This window comes from Sciurus vulgaris (genome assembly GCF_902686455.1).
Source record: "Sciurus vulgaris genome assembly, chromosome: 7".
Classification (NCBI taxonomy): Eukaryota; Metazoa; Chordata; class Mammalia; order Rodentia; family Sciuridae; genus Sciurus; species Sciurus vulgaris.
In genome coordinates, this window is record NC_136467.1 from 76,298,208 (window position 1) to 76,318,239 (window position 20,032).

Consider the following 20,032-nt stretch of genomic DNA (forward strand, 5'->3'; position numbering starts at 1 on the left):
CTCACTTTCTCTCCAGACCAAATCCCTAATCAGACCACCTAGTAGCTGTCTGCTAGTTTTCTGCATCAACTCTTCCCCCACTATCACTTCTCCACTAGCACCCATAGTACTTAGATCAGTTTTTAAAGTACGTATTTGATTGTTTTCTCTCTTTTAGAAAAAAACATTTGAGTGGCTTTCTCTTGCTTTCAAAGGTAAATTTCCTTGGGGTTGGGGAAATAGCTCAGTTGGTAGAGTGTTTGCCTTGTAAGCACAAGGCCCTGGATTCGATCCCCAGCACCAAAAAAAAAAAAAAAAAAAAAAAAATCAAAGGTAAATTTCCAAATTCTCACTATAGCCTATATGAATCTTCATCAACTATTCCTCTAAAAAAATATATATAATTAGTACTTTCTCTTACAAACCATTTGGAAATCAGTTGAGAAAAAGTAAATAAAAGGCTCCAAACTGGAGAGGAAAAAAGAAAATTGTCTCTTAGCAGATGACATGATCTTACAGGTAGAAATCCCTAAAGATTCTATTTAAAAAAAAAAAAAAAAAAAAAACTACTAAAACTAACAAATTTAACAAAGTTGCAGAATATAGAAACACAAAAATAAGGTGAATTTCTATATGCTAACAATGAAAAATCTGAAGTGTTCATTTACAATAGCATCAAAAATCATAAAATACTTAACAAACCTAACTATAACATGAAAGACTTATGCAAAAAAAAAAAAAAAGACTATAAAATGCTGCTAAAAGAAATTAAAGACAACATAACTGGAAAGATAGTCTCTGTTCACAGATTGGAAGAATTAATAATGTTAAGATATCCATACTATCCAAAGAAATCTACAGATTCAACACAATTCCTATCTATATCTCAACGGCAGTTTTTCATATTCAATCACAAGAAACCCCTCATAGCCAAAATTACTTGTCAAGGAACATTAAAGCTGAAGGTACCACATTCTGACTGCAAAATATAAATATGGAGTAATCAAAAAATGTAACACTGGTGTAAAAATATACATTGAGACCATTCAATAGAATAGAGACCAGAAAGAAACCCTAGCAAATGATCTTTGAGAAGACTGTTAAGACAATTCAGTGGAAAAAAGATAGTCTGTTCAATAAGTGGTGCTGGAAAAACTATGTATCAAAAGAATGAAGTTCATTCAAGTGCACTAAAGACCTAAATGTTAAGACCCCAAACTATAAAACTCGTAGAAGAAATCAGAGGAGACACTTTATGACATTTAACTAGGCAATGCTTTCTTGGCTACAACTTCAAAGGTTTACTCAACAAAAGCAAAGATTAGAGAGTATCATGCTATGTGAAATAAGCCAAACCCAAAAAACCAAAGGCCGAATGTTTTCTCTGATATATGGATGGTAATTCACAATGGGGCGGGGGGGGAACGCTAGAGAAGAATAAAGTTACTTTAGATTAGGTAGGAGGGAGTGAAGGGGGGGAAGGGGCATAGGAGTAGGAAGGATACTAGAGTGAAACAGACATTATTACTTTATGTACACATATGACTGCATGACTGATGTGATCCTACAATATGTACAATCAGAAAAATAAGAAATTATACTCCATTTATGTATGATTTATTGAAATGCATAAATGTGTTCTGTCATGTATAACTAATTAGAACAATTTTAAAAATTTTTAAAAAGACAAATGGGATGATATCAAACTTTCATGCAGTGAAGGACACAATGAACAGAATGACATGGCAGCCTATGATATGGGAGAAAACATTTGCAGATCATAAGATAGGTATTAATATCCAGAATATATAGAAAACTTTTGTAACTCAAAGAAAAAAAAATGATCAAAAATTATCTATGGACTTGAATAGATATCTTCCAAAAAGATGATAAAAGATGGTTAACGAATCATCAAAGAACTACAAATCAAAAGCATAATAAGAAATCACCTTATACTCAATAGAATAGCAACTGTGAAAAAAAGTGTTCTTGAAGATGTGGAGAAACTGGAATTTTATGCAATGTTAATGGAATCGTAAAATGTTATAACCTCTACAGAAAACAGCAGACAGCTCCTCAAAAAAAATAAAAAACTTAACTACCATATAATCCATCTATCCCATTTTAGGGTGTATGCCCAAAAGAAGTGGTCTCAGAGATACCTGTATACCCATGTTTACAGCTATACTACTCTTGACAGCTAACAGGTGAAAACAATGCTTAGACAAGCTTTAAGTTTTAGAAATTTCCTTTGAAAGGCAAAAGGTTCTAAGGGTGGGAGGCTAGAGAGAACTGCAGGGCTCAAGGTTCGAGAAAGGATTGACAGAATTCAATTTATGCAACTACAAATTGTCCCAATACAGAAGTAGAGGGGAAAGTGCCTAAAAAATTCAATGTGACCATCAGAGGGAGTGCTAAGTTTATTTGCTTTGTGGTGCTGGGGACTGAACCCAAGGCCCTTGCGCATGCTAGACAGGCATGCTACCATCTTTTCAAAATTTTATTTTGAGACAGGGTCTTGCTAAGTTGTCCAGGCTGGCCTCACACTTGGGAACCCCCTACCTCTGCCTCCTCAAGAACTGGAATTAAAGGCAGAGTGAAAGAACAGATTTGCAAAACATATCTGAGTAGGACTGCATCCGAAATATACAAACAACTGTTAAAACTCAAGAAAACAACCCAATTAAAAAATAGGCAAAAGAGCTGAACATCTGCTTCACCAAAGATATACAGATGGCAAATATGAGTATGAAAAGATGTTTAATATAATTTATCATTAGAGAAACAGAAAATTAAAGCAATCTGCTACCACTATGTGTGTATTAGGATGGCTAAAAGACCAAGAAACAGATACTACCAAACACTGGTGAAGGTCTGGAGCAATAGGAATTATTCACTGCTGAGGAGGTTGGGACAGTTTAGGAGACTGGGATATGGGATAGCCTTGGGTGGAATACAGAATGTGACCAAAGAATCTAACTGTATTCCATGTATGCAAAAAAAGTCCCATTGAAAGGGAAGAGAAAAATAAAATAATTTCTAATAAATTTAGAAATGAGAGGATTCTATACAAAACAGTATAGGTACTTTCAAAGATAGTTTCTTAGAAAGTGAAGTGAAGTCTTACCATACATAGTAACCCTACTGAAGTGAAAACTTAACATCCACAAAAAACTTGCAAGCAAATGTTTACAGCAGTTTTATTCATATCACCAAAAATATTAGCAAACAACATATCTTTTAATATGTGAATGGATAAACATTCCTACAATGAAATACCATCCAATATTAAAAACAGATGAATCATTAACCCATATAAAGATACAGATGAATGTTAAGTGTATACTGCTAACTAGAAGAAGCCAGAATGAAAATGCAAAACTACAGAGATGGCAAATAAATTAGTTTTTGTCAGATTTTGGGGGGGTGGGATAGTGGGGATTGAACTCAGGGACACTCAAACACTGAGTCACATCCCCAGCCCTATTTTGTATTTTATTTAGAGACAGGATCTCACTCAGTTGCTTAGCATCTCACTTTTGTTGAGGCTGGCTTCAGGAGGTTGGGACAGCTCTGGATGGAATATAGACGAAAAATCTAACTGTATTACAAATTATGAAAAGTCTCACTGAAAGGATAAGAAAAATAAGATGTGGACCCAAATGATTTTAGAAATGAGTGAACTGTGCATGAAAAAAGGAAAAAGAACTTTACAAAAGCACTGTATTCTAAATGGCAAAACTGTCTCTCACAAGGGTACAAGTTATCAATTCTGAAATCACTCTTCTCGTACTCTAGGATTGAATGGATGACCAATGGAAGGAGAAGCCAGACTGAAAAGGCTTCCAATTACACGACCTTCTGTTGCTGTTAGTGGTTAGAGATAAGCAAAGTGGGAAGGCTAGAATGATCCTTATGGTAATGGAGTGCAGTAGGAAACAACAGTATGAACTAAAATTTGATTCAACATAGGTAATAGCTGGTAACTCTATAAATATTTATAGATATGTATGTATACATGGTAGTACACAAACATATTTCTTTGCTCTGTCCACTGAGAGAACCTAGAAGAAATGACACCAAAATCGAAAGAAATATACTCAGGTACCGTATCTTGGTTTCTAATACCATTCTCCAATAAAAGGAACCAGGGTTCCTTGGAAAAATGGCCACTTCTACAACTGAGTCAAGAAATATGCAAGACAAGCCTGCAACATCTTACAATGACAGGAAGCTGGAAAATAATTATAACAAAAACCATGAAAATAGAGTTATGTCAATGGGATGCAGGAGTCAAATGAAGGAGCTCCCACTAGGGAAAGCTGAAATAACTTGAATGATGAAACAAAGTAGTACTGGTTTATGACCAAACTATAAAATAAATTTCCATGACTCCATATTGTTATAAATAAATAATTGAGTAAATAAATAAATGTGTGTGGGGGAATCTGTGTGGAATTCTATTGATGTTGATATATACTACTCCCTTAAAAAGATGGAAGATAACTTCCCACCTTTAGGTGTGGGCTGACATAGTAATTTCCTTCAAAGGGCACAGCATGAAAGGCAGTGAGGAAGAGTAACTTATAGTGGAGAAATCTGACACGTACTACCTCACTAGGTAGTCAATGTTCACATCAATGGGGATAGGTCATGTTGATAACATGTACCCTTGACATAATGTGAAGACAATGGCACTTTACCTCTGTGGTCTTTCTTCCCAAACCCCAGTCTAATCATAAGAACAATATCAGACAAATCCCAACTGAGGGACACTCTACAAAATACCTGACCAGTACTCCTCAAAACTGTCAAGGCCATCAAAAACAAGGAAAGTCTGAAAAACTGTCACAGCCAAGAGGAGCCTAAGGAGACATGACGACTAAATGTAATGTGGAATCCTGGATGGATCCTGGAACAGAAAAAGGACATTATATAAAAAATAAGGAAATATGGATAGTAAGGACTTAAATTAACAAATATCAATATTGGTTTATTAATTGTGACAAACGTATCATACTAATGTAAGATATTAAATAGTGGAAACTGGGTGTAGGGTATGTAGGAAATGATTCATACTTATTTTGCAACTCTAAATCCATTCTAAAATAAAAGAGTAAATAAAAATAATAAATTAGGTCAAACTAACTTCCATATTAAACATTTTTACTTAAGAGAACTTAATCAAATACTGGTTATGGTCTTTCCTCAAATGTTTATTTAAAAAAAAAAAGCAGCACTACGGGCCAGATGTAAGAAAAAATAGGTACATTTGATAAAATAGTAGTTAAAGGGTAAAAGGAATGAAAGAAAGTAAGAGAATTCTATAAGTATCCAAGAGCCTATTTCTGGATATGATCTTTTTATGGTTATAATCAAGGATGTGGATGCCAAGAGGGTGTAAGTAGTAAGGTTGCTAATAAAAGGAAATTGGGAAGGACAAAAACCTTGAATAACAAACAGGATTCAAAAGAATCTTGACAAACTGGAGAGACAAAATGGATAAAATATAGTAAAACTTAACAGAAAAAGTAAACTTGTGTACTAAAGGTAAACAAATAAAAATTAAAATGTGAGAAATATGATTTAAGAGTAGTATTTGTTTAAAAAAATATTGTGTATGTGATTTTAGTAACCTCTTTGAGTTGTGAGAATAACATGGTTACCCAAACGGTAACGCTGTCTAACTTAAGTTTAAATAGGATGAAGGGAGTGAGGTATCACTGATATAAAGCTCACCAAATCATATTTAAGATACAGAGTAAGTGCTGAGAATTACACATTAAAAAAAATAACAAACATAAAACGTACTTGAAGATAAGAAATCGTGACTGTAGGTTTAAAATCATGCCACATCAGGAAGGTTTTCAGTCTACACTAAAAAAGATAACTAGGCATGTATGATGGTAGTCCCCAAATTGATCAATATGATTTTATTTTTCAGTGATGCTTTTTTAAAAAGGAGTTAAAATTGGGTAGGAAATAACTGAGTACTAATACCTTTTCAATTCAGAGACTATGACTACAGAAAGACACATGTTAAGTAAACAAAAAATTTCTTTGATATTCAAAACCATCTACTTGACTTATATAGGTTTAATTATTAGTTACCTCATTTAAGAATGCTAAAACATTAAAGTAAAACCAGCATCTTTAATTTTGAGTCCTACCTACTCACAGTTTTCCAAGCTAAAGAGCATTTTCTTAGTTTAGATGGAATTTAGCAAGTCCAAATTTAAACAATTAAAAAAACTGAATTAAAACCAAAAGGATTAAGTGGATTATCCAATGTTCAAATACTACCTCAAAACATCAACGGTTTCACTAGTAACAAACTATAAGCACAAGCTTTATAGGCAGACTCATTATTCTCTCAACTCAGGGGTGCTTAACCACTGAGCAACATCCCCAGCCCTTTTTATGTTTTTTAATTTTGAGACAGGGTCTCACTAAATTGCTTAGGGCCTTGCTAAGTTTTTGAGACTGGCTTTGAACTCATGATCCTCCTCCCTCAGCCTTCCAAGTTGCTGGGATTATAAGTGCATGCCACCATGCATGGCTTGCTCTTAACTTTTAATTTAGATAGACTAGATTTAAGCTAAATCAAGGGGCTAGATACAGAATACAAGAGCTGTAAGTTCCCCCATTCTTGCACCACCAAATTTGAAAATGTAAATAAAGTGGTATGCAGACACAAAAAGTCAATTCCTTCTATTTTTTCCCAGAAGGAAATAAACATATGCTTCTGGTTTATGTAATTATTCACCAAAGAAACATTCTAAATTAACAGAGAACCAAGTAAAGATTATGGTTACAAAGTCTCTCAAATAACACCCTCTGGTTGCTTCAAAAACTCTGTTAGAATCTGGCCACCTATAATCTGCTTTGTAGAAACGCCTCCTGGCTCTATAGTTCAAATTATTCCAGTGGCTATGTCAGATGAAGATCAAGAAACAAAGCAGCAAAGAGACAGGCAGAAACATTTGTTAACAGATACAGTGTTAGGTACATTCAAAACAAGTGAGGAAATTAAGCAAGTAAGTTTTAATCTCTGATAAGGTAAAGGTTCCTTTTTCCTGTTTTAGTAGTAATGTGTGAATTTGGCAAAATGCTATTTGGAAACTGACAAGGGAAAAAATTATTTAGGTTAGGTGCAATTTTATTTCATTAGGCTAGGTGCATCAGGTTGAAGCTGAAGATCTGGTTCTGCATCTCATCACTACAATGTGATACTGAAAAGACAACTAATCTTTTTGAGCCTCTTATCTCATCTATAAAATACAGAAAAGAAACAATAAAGATCCTAACTGTATCACAGGATTATTGTGGAGGTTAAATTAAACCTTGCACATAAAAGCACTTTCCAAACTGCTAGAAACTATACAATGTAATCTGACATACTATTAATATATCACACCCAACACTTCCAAAAGCTGAGAAGATTAGAAAGCACAATTTGATGCTAGAAATAAAACACACTGGTGTTAATCTCTTAGGGGATAAAATCTAAAATGGCAAAGGCAGCAAAAAAAAAAAAAAAAAAAAAAAAGCAAAAACAACAAGAAAAAAACCAAACCCAACTAAGATTCTTTTTTTTTTTTAAATCATTGTTTCTGTTATTTTAAATAATCAACATTGATTTTTCATTTCTCCAAAGTCTTAAAAACACTATAGCAAATCTGTGAATATTCATGAAGGAAGGAAATGTTAACAAAAAAGTTCTAGTGAGAACCAAGAATCAGGTACCACTGCTAGAACTATTGGGATAGCATGCGGAAAATGGTAGAAAGGGAAGATGGAAAGGAATGACTTGCCCGAAGAAAAGTTTCGACATGGGCTGGGATTTTTTTTGGTAAATATCAAAGTACCAGAAGAGTTCACAAGCAATTAGCTTAACACTCCCTTCTCCTGGCCTTCATAACTTGCAGTCACATCATAAAATTATATAGAGTTTGCAATCAATCAACAAGAAAAACAGCAATAAATAATAGAAGCAGATAGTGTTAAATATAGGTTTATTCCTGTGGATGTGTTAATTTCTTCTTACTTATTTCTCCAAATACCTTGAGAACGGTTAGGGTGAAATCTGGGCACACTTTTCTAAATCTCAAGAAAAGTACTTGGAAGATAACTGTGCTTTTTCTTCATGATATATATAATTTAAGTATATAATGTGTGTATATATGTGTGTGTGAGAGCACAGGCATGTCTGTATATTTTAAGTAATTTAGCCATCTACTTCCAATAGGAGGCCTAACAGTTTGAGCATAGCTGGAATCCAACAACAAAGCACCATAAAATGAGAGTAATAAACTGTGAATGAGTACTAATCTTAGAGACAGAAGACTTGAGAATTCCAGCATTGATTTCTTATTATACTCAGGAAAACCATTTAACTACCATATTTCTCCTTTCTCCGTCAGTCAAATAACTTATCATATATAAGGTAGATTGCCACAGGTCAGGATGTTACAGAAGGAACAACCCCTCTGTTGAAAAGACACTGAGAAAAAAACTGCAGTTTGTCATTCTAAGATTCTACAATCCTATAAATACATCTTTCCCACAAATAAAATAGAGGTGAAGTGCCTTGAGTACCTCGGATGAAATTTAATTAATGGACCTTTTTTCCGGACATCTTGAGATGAATTATATCCAACCAAACTTTATTTATTTTCTCTAGTCTGTAATTCTTTTTTTTCTCTCTCTCTAGAAAATTTACCTTTATCCTTATCCAATGGTTCCTGGGAAAGAATAGTGCACAGTACCGGGTTTTTCCACACCCCAGTCTCTTGAGCTAGAGTAGCTAAAAAATGCAATTCACAGCTGCCATTCTCCATCAGCTTTTCATGAGCTACCTATAAATATTAAATAAACATCCAAAGAATTACAACAGATTTTTTTTTAAAGCAAGCTTATCAGGTTTTAAATATAATACTAAACTTTTGGAAAATAAGAGTCGTATTTTAAAAATTTCATGTCACATTGCAAAGTTGTGAATTCCTTTACTTCTGACATTTAAAGATGAATCACAAAGATAAGAAATCAACTGTATATCTTAAATAAATATGAAGTATTTATGGAAATAAGCCCACGTAATTGTTCTCAAAATCTAAACCAAAAGTAAAGTTTATTCTCAAGGAAGCTATCAGAATATCAACATAAAAGACATTACATATTTTATATCCCTTTTTTTCCTCAAACCTCTTCTACTAGTAATAGAAAGATCTGTGTCATGGTGTATGTGACAACATATACACACCATGAAAGGAACTTATGAAAATAACTAAATTCATGATTTTTCATGTATTCATTACATAGCCTTGGCAATTTTACATTAAAGATGATACTGAACCTTGCTTACTAGTTGGTCCCAAGTGTTCATGCACTCAGCATATCCTTCAATCCACAAAAGACCAATTGTTTTTATTCATTCAGAAAATGTTTATTGAGACACTCTATGAGCAGAGTATTGGTGAAGAGAGCAATTAGTTCCTGCCTTTATGGGGTTTATCCTCTGGTGGGATAAAGAAGTATTTGAACAAATTAAAACACGGGGAAAATAAAATAAATGCTGTTAAGCAAGTATAAACTAATCTTGAAAAAGTCTTAAAATGAGAGCAAAGTGTCATGGAAACGCTTAAAACTTCATGTTATATTCAAACAAAAATAAGATTCCTCAAAATTATAAAAATCTTCTCATTTTGACAAAGTTCAAATACTTTAAGAAACTTTCTTTGAGCAGTAGCTGAATGTACAGGGTTTTTAAAACATTTATTTCCTGGGGCTGGGGTGTAGCTCAGTGGCAGAGAAATTGCCCAACATGTGAGGCCTTGTATTTGAACCCCAACACCACCAAAGGGGGGAAAAGTGATTTCCTTCTTAATAATCCCTATATGAAAAAGTAACAACTAGTACTTCTGTTTCAAAAGAGAAAAGTTCAAAAGTTTATCTTAATTTGGCAAACAAAATTAGTAGCATAAAAAAACCATTTAATAAATTTGGTGGTAGGGTATACCTGAATGTCAAATAAGGAAAAGTTATGAAATAACTATTTACCTAAAAATAAACACCTGGGGGGGGTTAAGGGAAAAACAAAAACAAAAAAACAAAGAACAAAAAACTAAGACACAAGTTACTAAGTTACTAATATGCCAAAATAGAAACTGCATGATCAAAAAGTTAGTTGCAATATGACAAACAGGACAAGACAATGTCATTTCAACAAAGTTATTAAGCATCTATTATGTGTAAGACACCACGTGGAATGCTACGGTATTAAATAAGATGAATTCTACCTTCAAGGAGCTTGCATTGGAGGTACATCTTAATATTTAATATTAAAATAGAATATTTTATTTCACTAGTTTATTTTATATGCTTCTAAAATGTAAGGCTAATCCTCTTTAATATACTTCATTATGTTTAAAGAAACATAATGCTAAAAAAATATTTTAAGAACTTTGGTTAGAGGAGGAGGGAGAGGAGGAGGAAGAAAGGGAGGGAGAGAGGAAGAGGAAGGGAGGGAGGGAGAGAGAAAGAGAGAACAAGAACTATACCTTTTTAAACCAGCTACCAAGAACATACTTTTTAAATTAAGTAATTAATCAAAATTCACTTGAAGCAATAATATAGCCAGCACAAACTAGTGCTTCAAATAAAATTTAATGTTAAATTGTGTAGTACTTATACATAAGTAGAATAACAGCATTGAGGGACAAAGCATATGTTTTCGCATACACGAGGAAAAGCATGAACTTTGAAGGAAAAAACCTTGGTAAAAGTAACTATGATATAAGCTGTATAAATTTGGAGCAGATAAAACATTTTAGAGTATGAGCCTCAGTTTCCTCACCTTTAAAATGGGGAAAAATACCTATTCCCACAAAGTTTCCATAATAATTAAATGAGACATGTTAAATTCCTTTAAAGCATAGTGTAGATTTTTGGCAAATAGTCAAACTGTTCTAAATCCAAATAAGAGTATTTTCTTTTGTCTTCCTTTACTGCTCTGGTAAAGTCCTAATTATGTGATTTTAAAGATTTGTGCAATAATCACATAATCTATCTAAATATATATATTCATTTAGCAAACATTTATTGAGCATCTATAGTATGCAAGACAACAGTGTTAATAAAAGCAGTAATTGATATGTATCACTACCTATATGTTTTATAGTTCGGCCAAATAATTTTTTAAGAATAAGGAAAACTGATATAAGATACACTCATATTAAATTTCATAGGTTAATATTCTCACCTGTACCAGTGTTTGAAATTGTTCCCACTGTTTATCTGATAACTCAACAGGCAGACACAATAAAAGTTCAACACAGCTTCTGAAAAACAAAAGGTTGGTAAAATAAAAATAATTATTAAAATTCATAGTGAAGTAATACCAGTAATTCTAATATAAGAGGACTCCCTACAGATAATCTATTTAAAATTGTTATAAGACCTGATAAAGTTTTTTATTTAAAAAAAGCTAAATACAGTTTTTTATTTACTCAAAGGTCTACTCACAATGCCAAGCGTTCCAGAACCAATGCTACATTTTCACATTCAGAGGTAAGATAAGGTCGGGCGTTAACAAAACTTTGGATAGCCACTGTGTATACCTCCAATAAAGGTAAGGGGTCTTCTGAAGTTTTCCATTTCTCTGCATATTCAAGGAGTGTCTGTTTTGGAAAGAATAATAAAAAGTATTCAAAATGTACATCAAAACACACATTGACTCCTCAAATGTGTTTTTTTTTCTCCCTGAGAAATCTTTAAAACAAATAGTTTATGCTAATTAAAATATTAAAGTAAATAAAGTAGTCTTATTTCTAGTAGCTCTTTGTAGGAGAAAAGAGTAGTGTTAATTCCAGCAATTGCCTCATTTCATCAAGGCTAGTTTTAAATAGTGCAAGCATTATCATCTACTTTCTTCCCTGGTCAAATGTCATTTTTCATCCCCAAATTGCTAAGATTTAACTTACTTTAAAAAGAAGATACCTGGGCAAGCAACATTTGACCAGACATGCAGTGAAGAATTTAAAAGAACGTTTGTTTTCTATTTTTTGTGTAGTGAGCAAAAGATCCACTACCTAACAACAATTCAACCACATATGGTCAATGAAGACATGTACTTTTTCGGTCAATTAAAAAAAAAAAAGTACACAACAAATTTTTGTTTGTTTTTGGCAGTAATGAGGATTTAATAGGAACCCCTTCTCTACTTCTGAGCTATATTTCCCTAGTCCTTCCCCCTCCCCAACTTATAATTTTAAGATAAGTCCTAAGTTGCTCAGGCTGGCCTCAAATTTGCAACCTGTGTCAGCCTCCCAAGTAGCTGAGATTATAGGCATGTGCAACTGCACCTGGCTAACACAACTTTTTAAATGATAAAGCTTGTCAAAAAGTAATCTAGAGACTGGGATTGTGGCTCAGTGGTTGAGCCCTCGCCTAGCACACATGAGGCACTGTGTTAGATCCTTTGCACTATATAAAAATAAGTAAATAAAATAAAGGTATCGTGTCCATCTACAACTGAAAAAAAATTTTTTTTAAAAAGGAATCTAAAGACCTCACATATAAAGCCAGTATTAAAAGACATCAAAGAATGATTATAAGGTCAATTGGTTTTTGTTAATAGTGTTGAATTTTTAAATTGAAAACATTCATCAGCTCTCAGTGAAGTAAATATTTCAAATTCTACTTAATTTGGATCATCGATTGATTCTGTAATACTGGAGATAGAATCCAGAGGTACTCTATCACTGACTTACATCATCAGACATTTTTATTTTGAGACATTGTCTCACTAAGTTGCTGAGGCTGGCCTTAAACTCAGGATCCTTCTGCCTCAGTCTCCTGAGTTGCTGGGATTATAGGTGTCCATCACTGTGTCTGGCTCATAAGAAACACTTTTTAAAAATGCTGTTTGTTTTACTGAACAAAGAGAAGAAATTAGTAACAGGAGGTACACAGAAATATCTGTTAAGACACTATAGCTATTAAAACCGTGAGTTACTAAAAACTATGTAATAGGTTCTCAGGTTAGGCACTAAATGAAGTAGGACTCAGATGGATTTTTTGAAAACAATATAGAAGGCTGCTATAATAGGTCCTCTTCATATTTCAGGGCTTAAAATACATTTAATCAAACATAAGGAAACTCATATGTCTTTCCCTTTAAATGAGAAGGTAGTAAGGGGGCAGGAGAGAATATCCTAAAGGGCTTGCATCCAGGAGGGTTTGTATCCTCCAGCATATAGAAATAGCTATTAAAATAAAAAGCATGGAAGAAGGTGGGAAATACATTCTACTAGCAAACACTCAGAAGAAAGCAACACTTGTGTTCCCTACTAACTTCCAAATAGCAGTAGGAAAAGATCAAAGAGAATAAGGAAGAAAGAAATAGATAAATCTGGTTAATAAAGGGCAATATAGTAACAACTCAATTTCTCAGTGAGATCTTGATCTCTCCTTTTGTTTCCCCCTAACAGGTTGAGAGCAAATACTGATAACCAGGATAATTAGAAAAAAGAAAGAAAAGCTGCAGCCACAGCATGGGATGTAGAGTTGGGTGGAGCAGGGGACATTTAATTAGGTCCCAAACCAATTCCAACAGCAAAAATTTCTGGAAAAGTTGAAGTGAAAAAACTCTTTTTAGGGAAAAAACAAAAAACAAATCTTTACCATTTGAGCCTGGAAACCAAAATGCTTTCAGAGTCATACCTTCAACCTCACCTCACAGTTCCACTAAATTCAAAACCTTCATTGTACAGAGTAGACTCTTTATGGGGATAAAAAGAACCAAGAGTAAGTTCCCTAGCTTCATCCAAAATTGAAATACCCAGAAATCTAAAGGTAAATTCCTTTAGGAACTTTAAAAAAAAAAAAAAAAAAAAAAAATTTGTTCTTCTTATATACTACTCCCGCCCCCGTACATATCAGTGAATCTCCACCTCCGGCCCCCAATTGTGAGTCAGCATCTGCGTATCAGGGAGAACATTTGGCCTTTGGTTTTATGGAGGATTGGCTTATTTCACTTAGGTCATTTCACTTCGTATGATAGTTTTCAGTTCCATCCATTTACCGGCATATGCCATAATTTCCTACTTCTTTATGGCTGAGGAATATTCCATTGTGCATATGTACCACATTTTCTTTATTCAGTCATCTGCTGAAGGCACCTAAGTTGGTTCCACAGCTTTGCTAATATGAATTGAGCTGCTATAAACATTGAAGTGGCTGCAGCCACTGTAGTATGCTGATTTTAAGTCCTTTGGGTATAAACTTAGGAGTGGGATAACTGGGTCAAATGGTGGTTCCATTTCTACTTTCCATAGTGGTTACATCAATTTTCAATCACCAGCAATGTATGAGCGTACCTTTCCCCCCAACATCTTGCCAACATTTATTGTTACTTGTATTCATGATAACTGCCATTCTGATGGGGGATGAAAAATCTCAGTGTAGTTTTAATTTGCATTTCTCTAATTGCTAGTGAAGCTGAACATTTTTTCATATATTTGTTGACCAATCATATTTCTTCTTTTGTGAAGTCTGTTCAGTTCTGTTGACCATTTATTGATTTGTTGTTATTATTTTTTTGGTGTTAAGATTTTTGAGTTCTTTATATATCCTGGAGAATAATGCTCTATCTGAGGTACAAGTGGCAAAATTTTCTCCCATTCTATAGGCTCTCTCTTTAAATACTTTAAAAAAAATATTTTTAGTTGTAGATGGACACAATATCCTTATTTACTTATTTATTTTTACATAGTGCTGAGGACTGAACCTAGTGCCCCACACATGCAAGACTCTACATGCATGAACTAAAACCCCAGTCCCTCTTCATGTTCTTAATTGTTTCCTTTGCTGTGAAGAAGCTTTTCAGTTTGATACCATCCCATTTTTTGATTATTGATTTTACTTCATGCACTTTAAGAGTCTCGCTGAGGAATGTGGTTCCTAAGTCAACATGACGGAGATATGGAACCTACTTTTTCTTCTAGTAGGCACAGGGTCTCTGGCCTAAGGCTTAGGTCCTTGATCTACTGTGAGTTGAGTTTTGTGCAGGGTGAGAGATAGGGGTCTAATTTCATTTTGTTACACATGGATTTCCAATTTTCCCATCACCATTTGTTGAAGAGGTTATTTTTTTCTCCTATGTAGGTTTATGGAGTCTTTATTTGAGACAACTGTATTTATGGGGGCTTGTCTTCCTGTCTTCTTTCTGTACCATAGTCTTCATGTCTGTTTTGGTGCCAGTATCATGCTGGTTGTTACGATAGCTCTATAATATAATTTAAAGTCTGGTATTGTGATGCCTCCTGCTTCACTTTTCTTGCTGAGGATTGCTTTGGCTATTCTGGCCCTCTTATTTTTCCAAATTTTAATTTCATGACTGCTTTTTTGATTTCTATGAAGAACATCATAGGAATCTTCTTAATAGAAATTTGCATTATATCTATACAGCACTTTTGGTAATATGGCCATTTTGACTAAGCACACGGGAGCTCTTTACATCTTCTAAGGTCTTCAATTTCTTAGAGTTCTATACTTTTCACTGCAGGTCTTTCATCTCTTTTGTTAGATTATCAAAAATTTTTTGAGGCTATTGTGAATGGGGTAGTTTTCCTAATTTCCTCTCAATTGATTCATCATTGGTGTATAGGAATGTAACTGATTTACAGGTGCTAATTTTATATCCTACTACTTTGCGAATTCATTCATTAGTTGTAGAAGTTTTCTGGTGGAGTTTCTTGGGTCTTCTAAATATAGAATCATGTCATTGCAAATAGTCATAGTTTGAATTTTTCTTTTCCTATTTGTATTCCTTTAATTTCTTCTAATTACTCTGGCTAGAGTTTCAAGGACTATGTTAAATAGAAGTGGTGAAAGAGGGCATCCCTGTCTTGTTCCAATTTTTAGAGGGAATGTTTTTAATTTTTCTCCTTTAGAATGATACTGGCCTTGGGGTTAGCATATATTGCCTCTGCAATGTTGAAATATATCCTACTGTCCCTAGTTTGTTTAGTGTTTTGAACATGAAAGGGTGCTATATTTTGTTGAATGCTTTTTTTGCACCTATTGAGATAATCATGTGATTCTTACCTTTAAGTCTGTTGATATGATGAATTTTCAGTTTTCTTGATTACCCTATGTTGAACCAACCTTGCATCTCTGGGATGAACCCCACTTGATCACGTTGCACTATCTTTTAAGTATTTTTGGTACGTGATTTGCCAGTATTTTATTAAGAATTTTTACATTTCTGTTCATCAGGGATATTGGTCTGAAGTTTTCTTTCCTTGATGTGTCCTTGTCTAGTTTTGGTATCAGGGTGATAGCAGCTTCAAAGAATGAGTTTGGAAGGGTTGTCTCCTTTTCTATTTCATGGAATAATTTGAGGAGCACTGGTGTTAGTTCTTCTTTGAAGGTCTTGTAGAACTTAGCTGAGAATCTGTCTGGTTCTGAGCTTTACTTTGCTGTTAGGCTTTTGATGCTGTCTTCAATTTCATTGCTGGAAATTGATCTGTTTAAATTTTCTATGTTTTCCTGATTTAATTTTGGTAGGTCACATGTCTCTAGAAATTTTGTCAGTCTTTAAGATTTTTCTCCTTTATTAGAGTATAAATTTTCAAAATAGTTTCTGATTATCATCTGTTATTTCAGCAGTGTCTTGTAATCTTTGTGAACTTTTAATGAAGGGTAGGGATCTAGATGTTAGAGGAGTGAAAAATCAGTATTTCTGTAAGGGGGGGTTTCTCCAAGTATTCTCTAAGTAGGTATGAGGTTCCTAAAACGTAATTTTGAATGAATGACAGACACATAGGTGGACAATATGGAAAATTATTTAAGGCTGCCTACCTTATTCTCAAGATCATTTAGCTTCGTTGTGAACAGAGAAATTAAAGGTTCATACCTATTTAGTCAATTCATTATTTTACATACACCAATCCACATTCACATTTGCAAGAGAATTCTAACTTTCTTTAGGTATCCCTCAAACAAAGAGTAAAATATTTCTCACAGATATTAAATGGTTATACTCTCCAATCTTTCTGACCAGCTATATCATTCAAATGACAGTGACAGCAACTCATGAGCTGCAGGAAGATGAAAACTTGTATTAGCACTATTAGATCCTGGTTGAAATCAACATGAACCAGAAAAGAAAATACAGAATCCAATGATGCAACCATTCATTTCAGGGATGTTAAATTCATTATCAGTCTTTCAGGTTTGTGCCAAAAACATAAAGGTATGACATTAAAATGCAAAAAACCCCAAACCTTGGTTTTTATATTCAGTTCCTAGCACAGAGCTCTTAAAACCCTTGAAATGAGTCATAAAGAGTGCCTTTTATATGTTGATGAGATAGCTTCTGGCTGAGGAGCACCCATATAGCTTCAGATGGGAACGGGCACCAGCACGATATGATTAGAAGCTTGGGACTTTCAAAGAAAGAGGTTGGGAAGGTGTTCAATCCCTAATGAACTATGATTGAATCAATAATGCCTATGTAATGAAAACCTCATAACCCCCCAAAACAATAGGTTCAGAGGGCTTCTTAGCTGGCAATCACATCCATGCGTCAGAAAGGGTGCATACACTAACTCTAGAGGCACAGAGGCATTTGTACTTGGGGTCTTCAAGTCTTGTCCTATATATACTTCTGGCTCTTTTCATCTGTATTCTTTACAATAAATTATAATAACAAATATGGCATTTTTATGAGTTTAGTGAATCATTCTAGCAAACTATCAAAACTGAAGAGGAGGTTGTAGGAACCCCCAACTTTGCAGCCAAGTGGGACAGAGGTGCAAGTAATGTGGGGCCCTGGTTATTTCAACTAGAGCCTGATACAAGGGTAGCCCTGTGGAGGAAATGGGCAAGGCCTTAAGCCCATGGGAGTCTCATGTTAGCACCAGGGAATTAAGTGTGGGAATTGAATTGAATTGAATTGTAAGACAATAATTTGGTTTTGCAGAACTAGAATAGTGCTGGAAAAAACTGTAGTTTATGTCAAGAGTGAAAACTACAACAAAACAAAACAAAAACCACCCCCCCACACACACACACAAGAAAACTCTTAATAGAACTTATTAGATACAGGGGTGCATTCCTGTAGTCCCAGGTACTAAGGAGGTTGAGGCAATATCATTGCACAACCCAGGAGTTAAAGGTCAGTTTGGGCAACATGATGAGACTTTGTCTCAAAATTAAAATAATTAAAAAAATTTTTTTCAATCTAAAAAACTATGAATTGTGGGGATAGGGGTGTAGCTCAGTGGTAGAGAATATTGTTGGCATGTATGAGGTCCTGGGTTCAAGCCCCAGCAGCAATAAGAAATTAAGAATCTGAATTGATTAGAAAAATAGTTAAGTCATGGAATACAAGAACCAGAAAATACCTTTAAAATTATCTTCTTTCACCTCATTTTATAGATGGAGGAGGAGGGAGAAGCAGATACTGCTGAGATAGCACTTACGTGGTTACGTGTATGTAATCTAGAAGCAATGCATACAGGAAGATGGCAGAAGGATGTTGAGAGACAGTATAAAGAAGACAGCTGATGATACACTAATACTTATTAGATGTAGGAGAACAAATTATCAATATAGGTTAAAAAGTGAATATCCATAATCAGTTTGAAGATATGACAGTTGACATTCATGCAAGTAAGTAGATCGACAGTAGAGCTTCCCTTATTTTAAAGGCACTAAGATCAGTAGAACCCCTGTGAAACAGAACTCACAACACAAATGGTTAAGAAATTATGCTTTCTTCAATTAAAAAAAGAAGAGTTACTAATTTGTATCTACTCTATTGTCTTAACCTGTACATGACTTTCAGGCAAGAATCCAAGAATGATTACTTATTTCAGAGTAAGTAAAGACTTCAAAAATCATTTAATTAGCCAGACGTGTGGCACACACCTGTAATCCCAGTGACTCAGGAGGCTGAGGCGGGAAGATTGTGTTTGAGCCAGCCTCAGCAACTTAGCAAGGCCCTAAGCAACTTAATGAGACCTTGTCTAAAAATAAAAAAAAACAAAAGGGGGATCGGGTATGCTGGGGATATGGCTCAGTGGTTAAACACCACTGGGTTCAATTGCTGTTCTACCATTACTACTATTAGTACTAAATAATTTAAAACTTTTACAGTGCAGTCATTAAAGGGTACAGTGACATGTACAATATAAATAGGTAAATAGCAAACACAGGCAGCCTCATTTGCTGTGCAACATTCTGCCCACTATAAACAAAAACTATTTGTGGCAATGTAACAGAACTATAAATCTAAGAAGTTACTTTATAATTATAAAGTACCTTTCACCTATAATATTTCAATTTTATGAAATAAAATTTTGTGAGGTAAGCACCATTTTCAAATTTGCTAATAACTTCAGCAGAATTAAGCAACTTCAAATGGTTAGACTTTTACTTGAAAGGAAGAAAATGCAATTCAAAGCAGAAAAATAATAAAAAAGGTTTATCACATAAGAAATTAAGAGAAATAAACTGGGTGTGGTGGTGCTACTTGTAATCCCAGCAGCTTGGGAGGCGGAGCAGGAGGATCTTGAGTTCAAAGACAGCCTCAGCAAAAGCAAGGTGCTAAGCAACTCAGTGAAACCCTGTCCCTAAATAAAACACAAATAAGGGCTGGGGATGTGGCTTAGTGGTTGAGTGCCTCTGAGCTCAATCTCTGGTAAACCGTGCCCCCCCCCCCAAAAAAAAAAAAGAAAGAAATTAAGAGAAATGGCAGATTCCAGGATTGGTTAGTTTAGTAGCTTAACAATATAATACCTTTAAGAATCCACCAAACTCTTTGCCTTGCCACCATTACATGGTACACTCTCACTGTCATAGTGGGTGTCAAAGAAAGGAAGAGTAATAGGTTTTTAAACCAGACTCAGCAATAATCAGAGACAAGACCATCTCTACAGGTAACTCTTTTTTAGGAATAAGAAAGCCTTTCCCAGAAATCCCAAACCCAACTTCTATCAATAGGTTTCCCTTCAGGTCTCACTGACTAGAAGTACATCACACACGT

The 20,032-nt window shown here is 34.4% G+C and overlaps 1 protein-coding gene across 6 annotated transcripts in view; it reads right to left on the bottom strand.

The window, feature by feature from the left end:
* ZNF292 (zinc finger protein 292) overlaps window positions 1-20,032 on the bottom strand; it is an 83,006-nt gene that overhangs the window by 25,877 nt on the left and 37,097 nt on the right. For 2 of the 6 annotated variants that reach the window (XM_079146926.1, XM_079146929.1), the window contains exons 3-5: window positions 11,503-11,657; window positions 11,240-11,318; window positions 8,702-8,837 (exon numbers count right to left, since the gene is read on the bottom strand). In XM_079146926.1, coding sequence (XP_079003052.1) covers window positions 8,702-8,837; window positions 11,240-11,318; window positions 11,503-11,657 — 370 coding nt within the window. Of the gene's footprint in view, window positions 1-4,767; window positions 4,864-8,701; window positions 8,838-11,239; window positions 11,319-11,502; window positions 11,658-20,032 lie in introns of those variants that run through there. The other 4 variants (XM_079146927.1, XM_079146928.1, XM_079146931.1 and 1 more) reach the window with 3 other exon arrangements.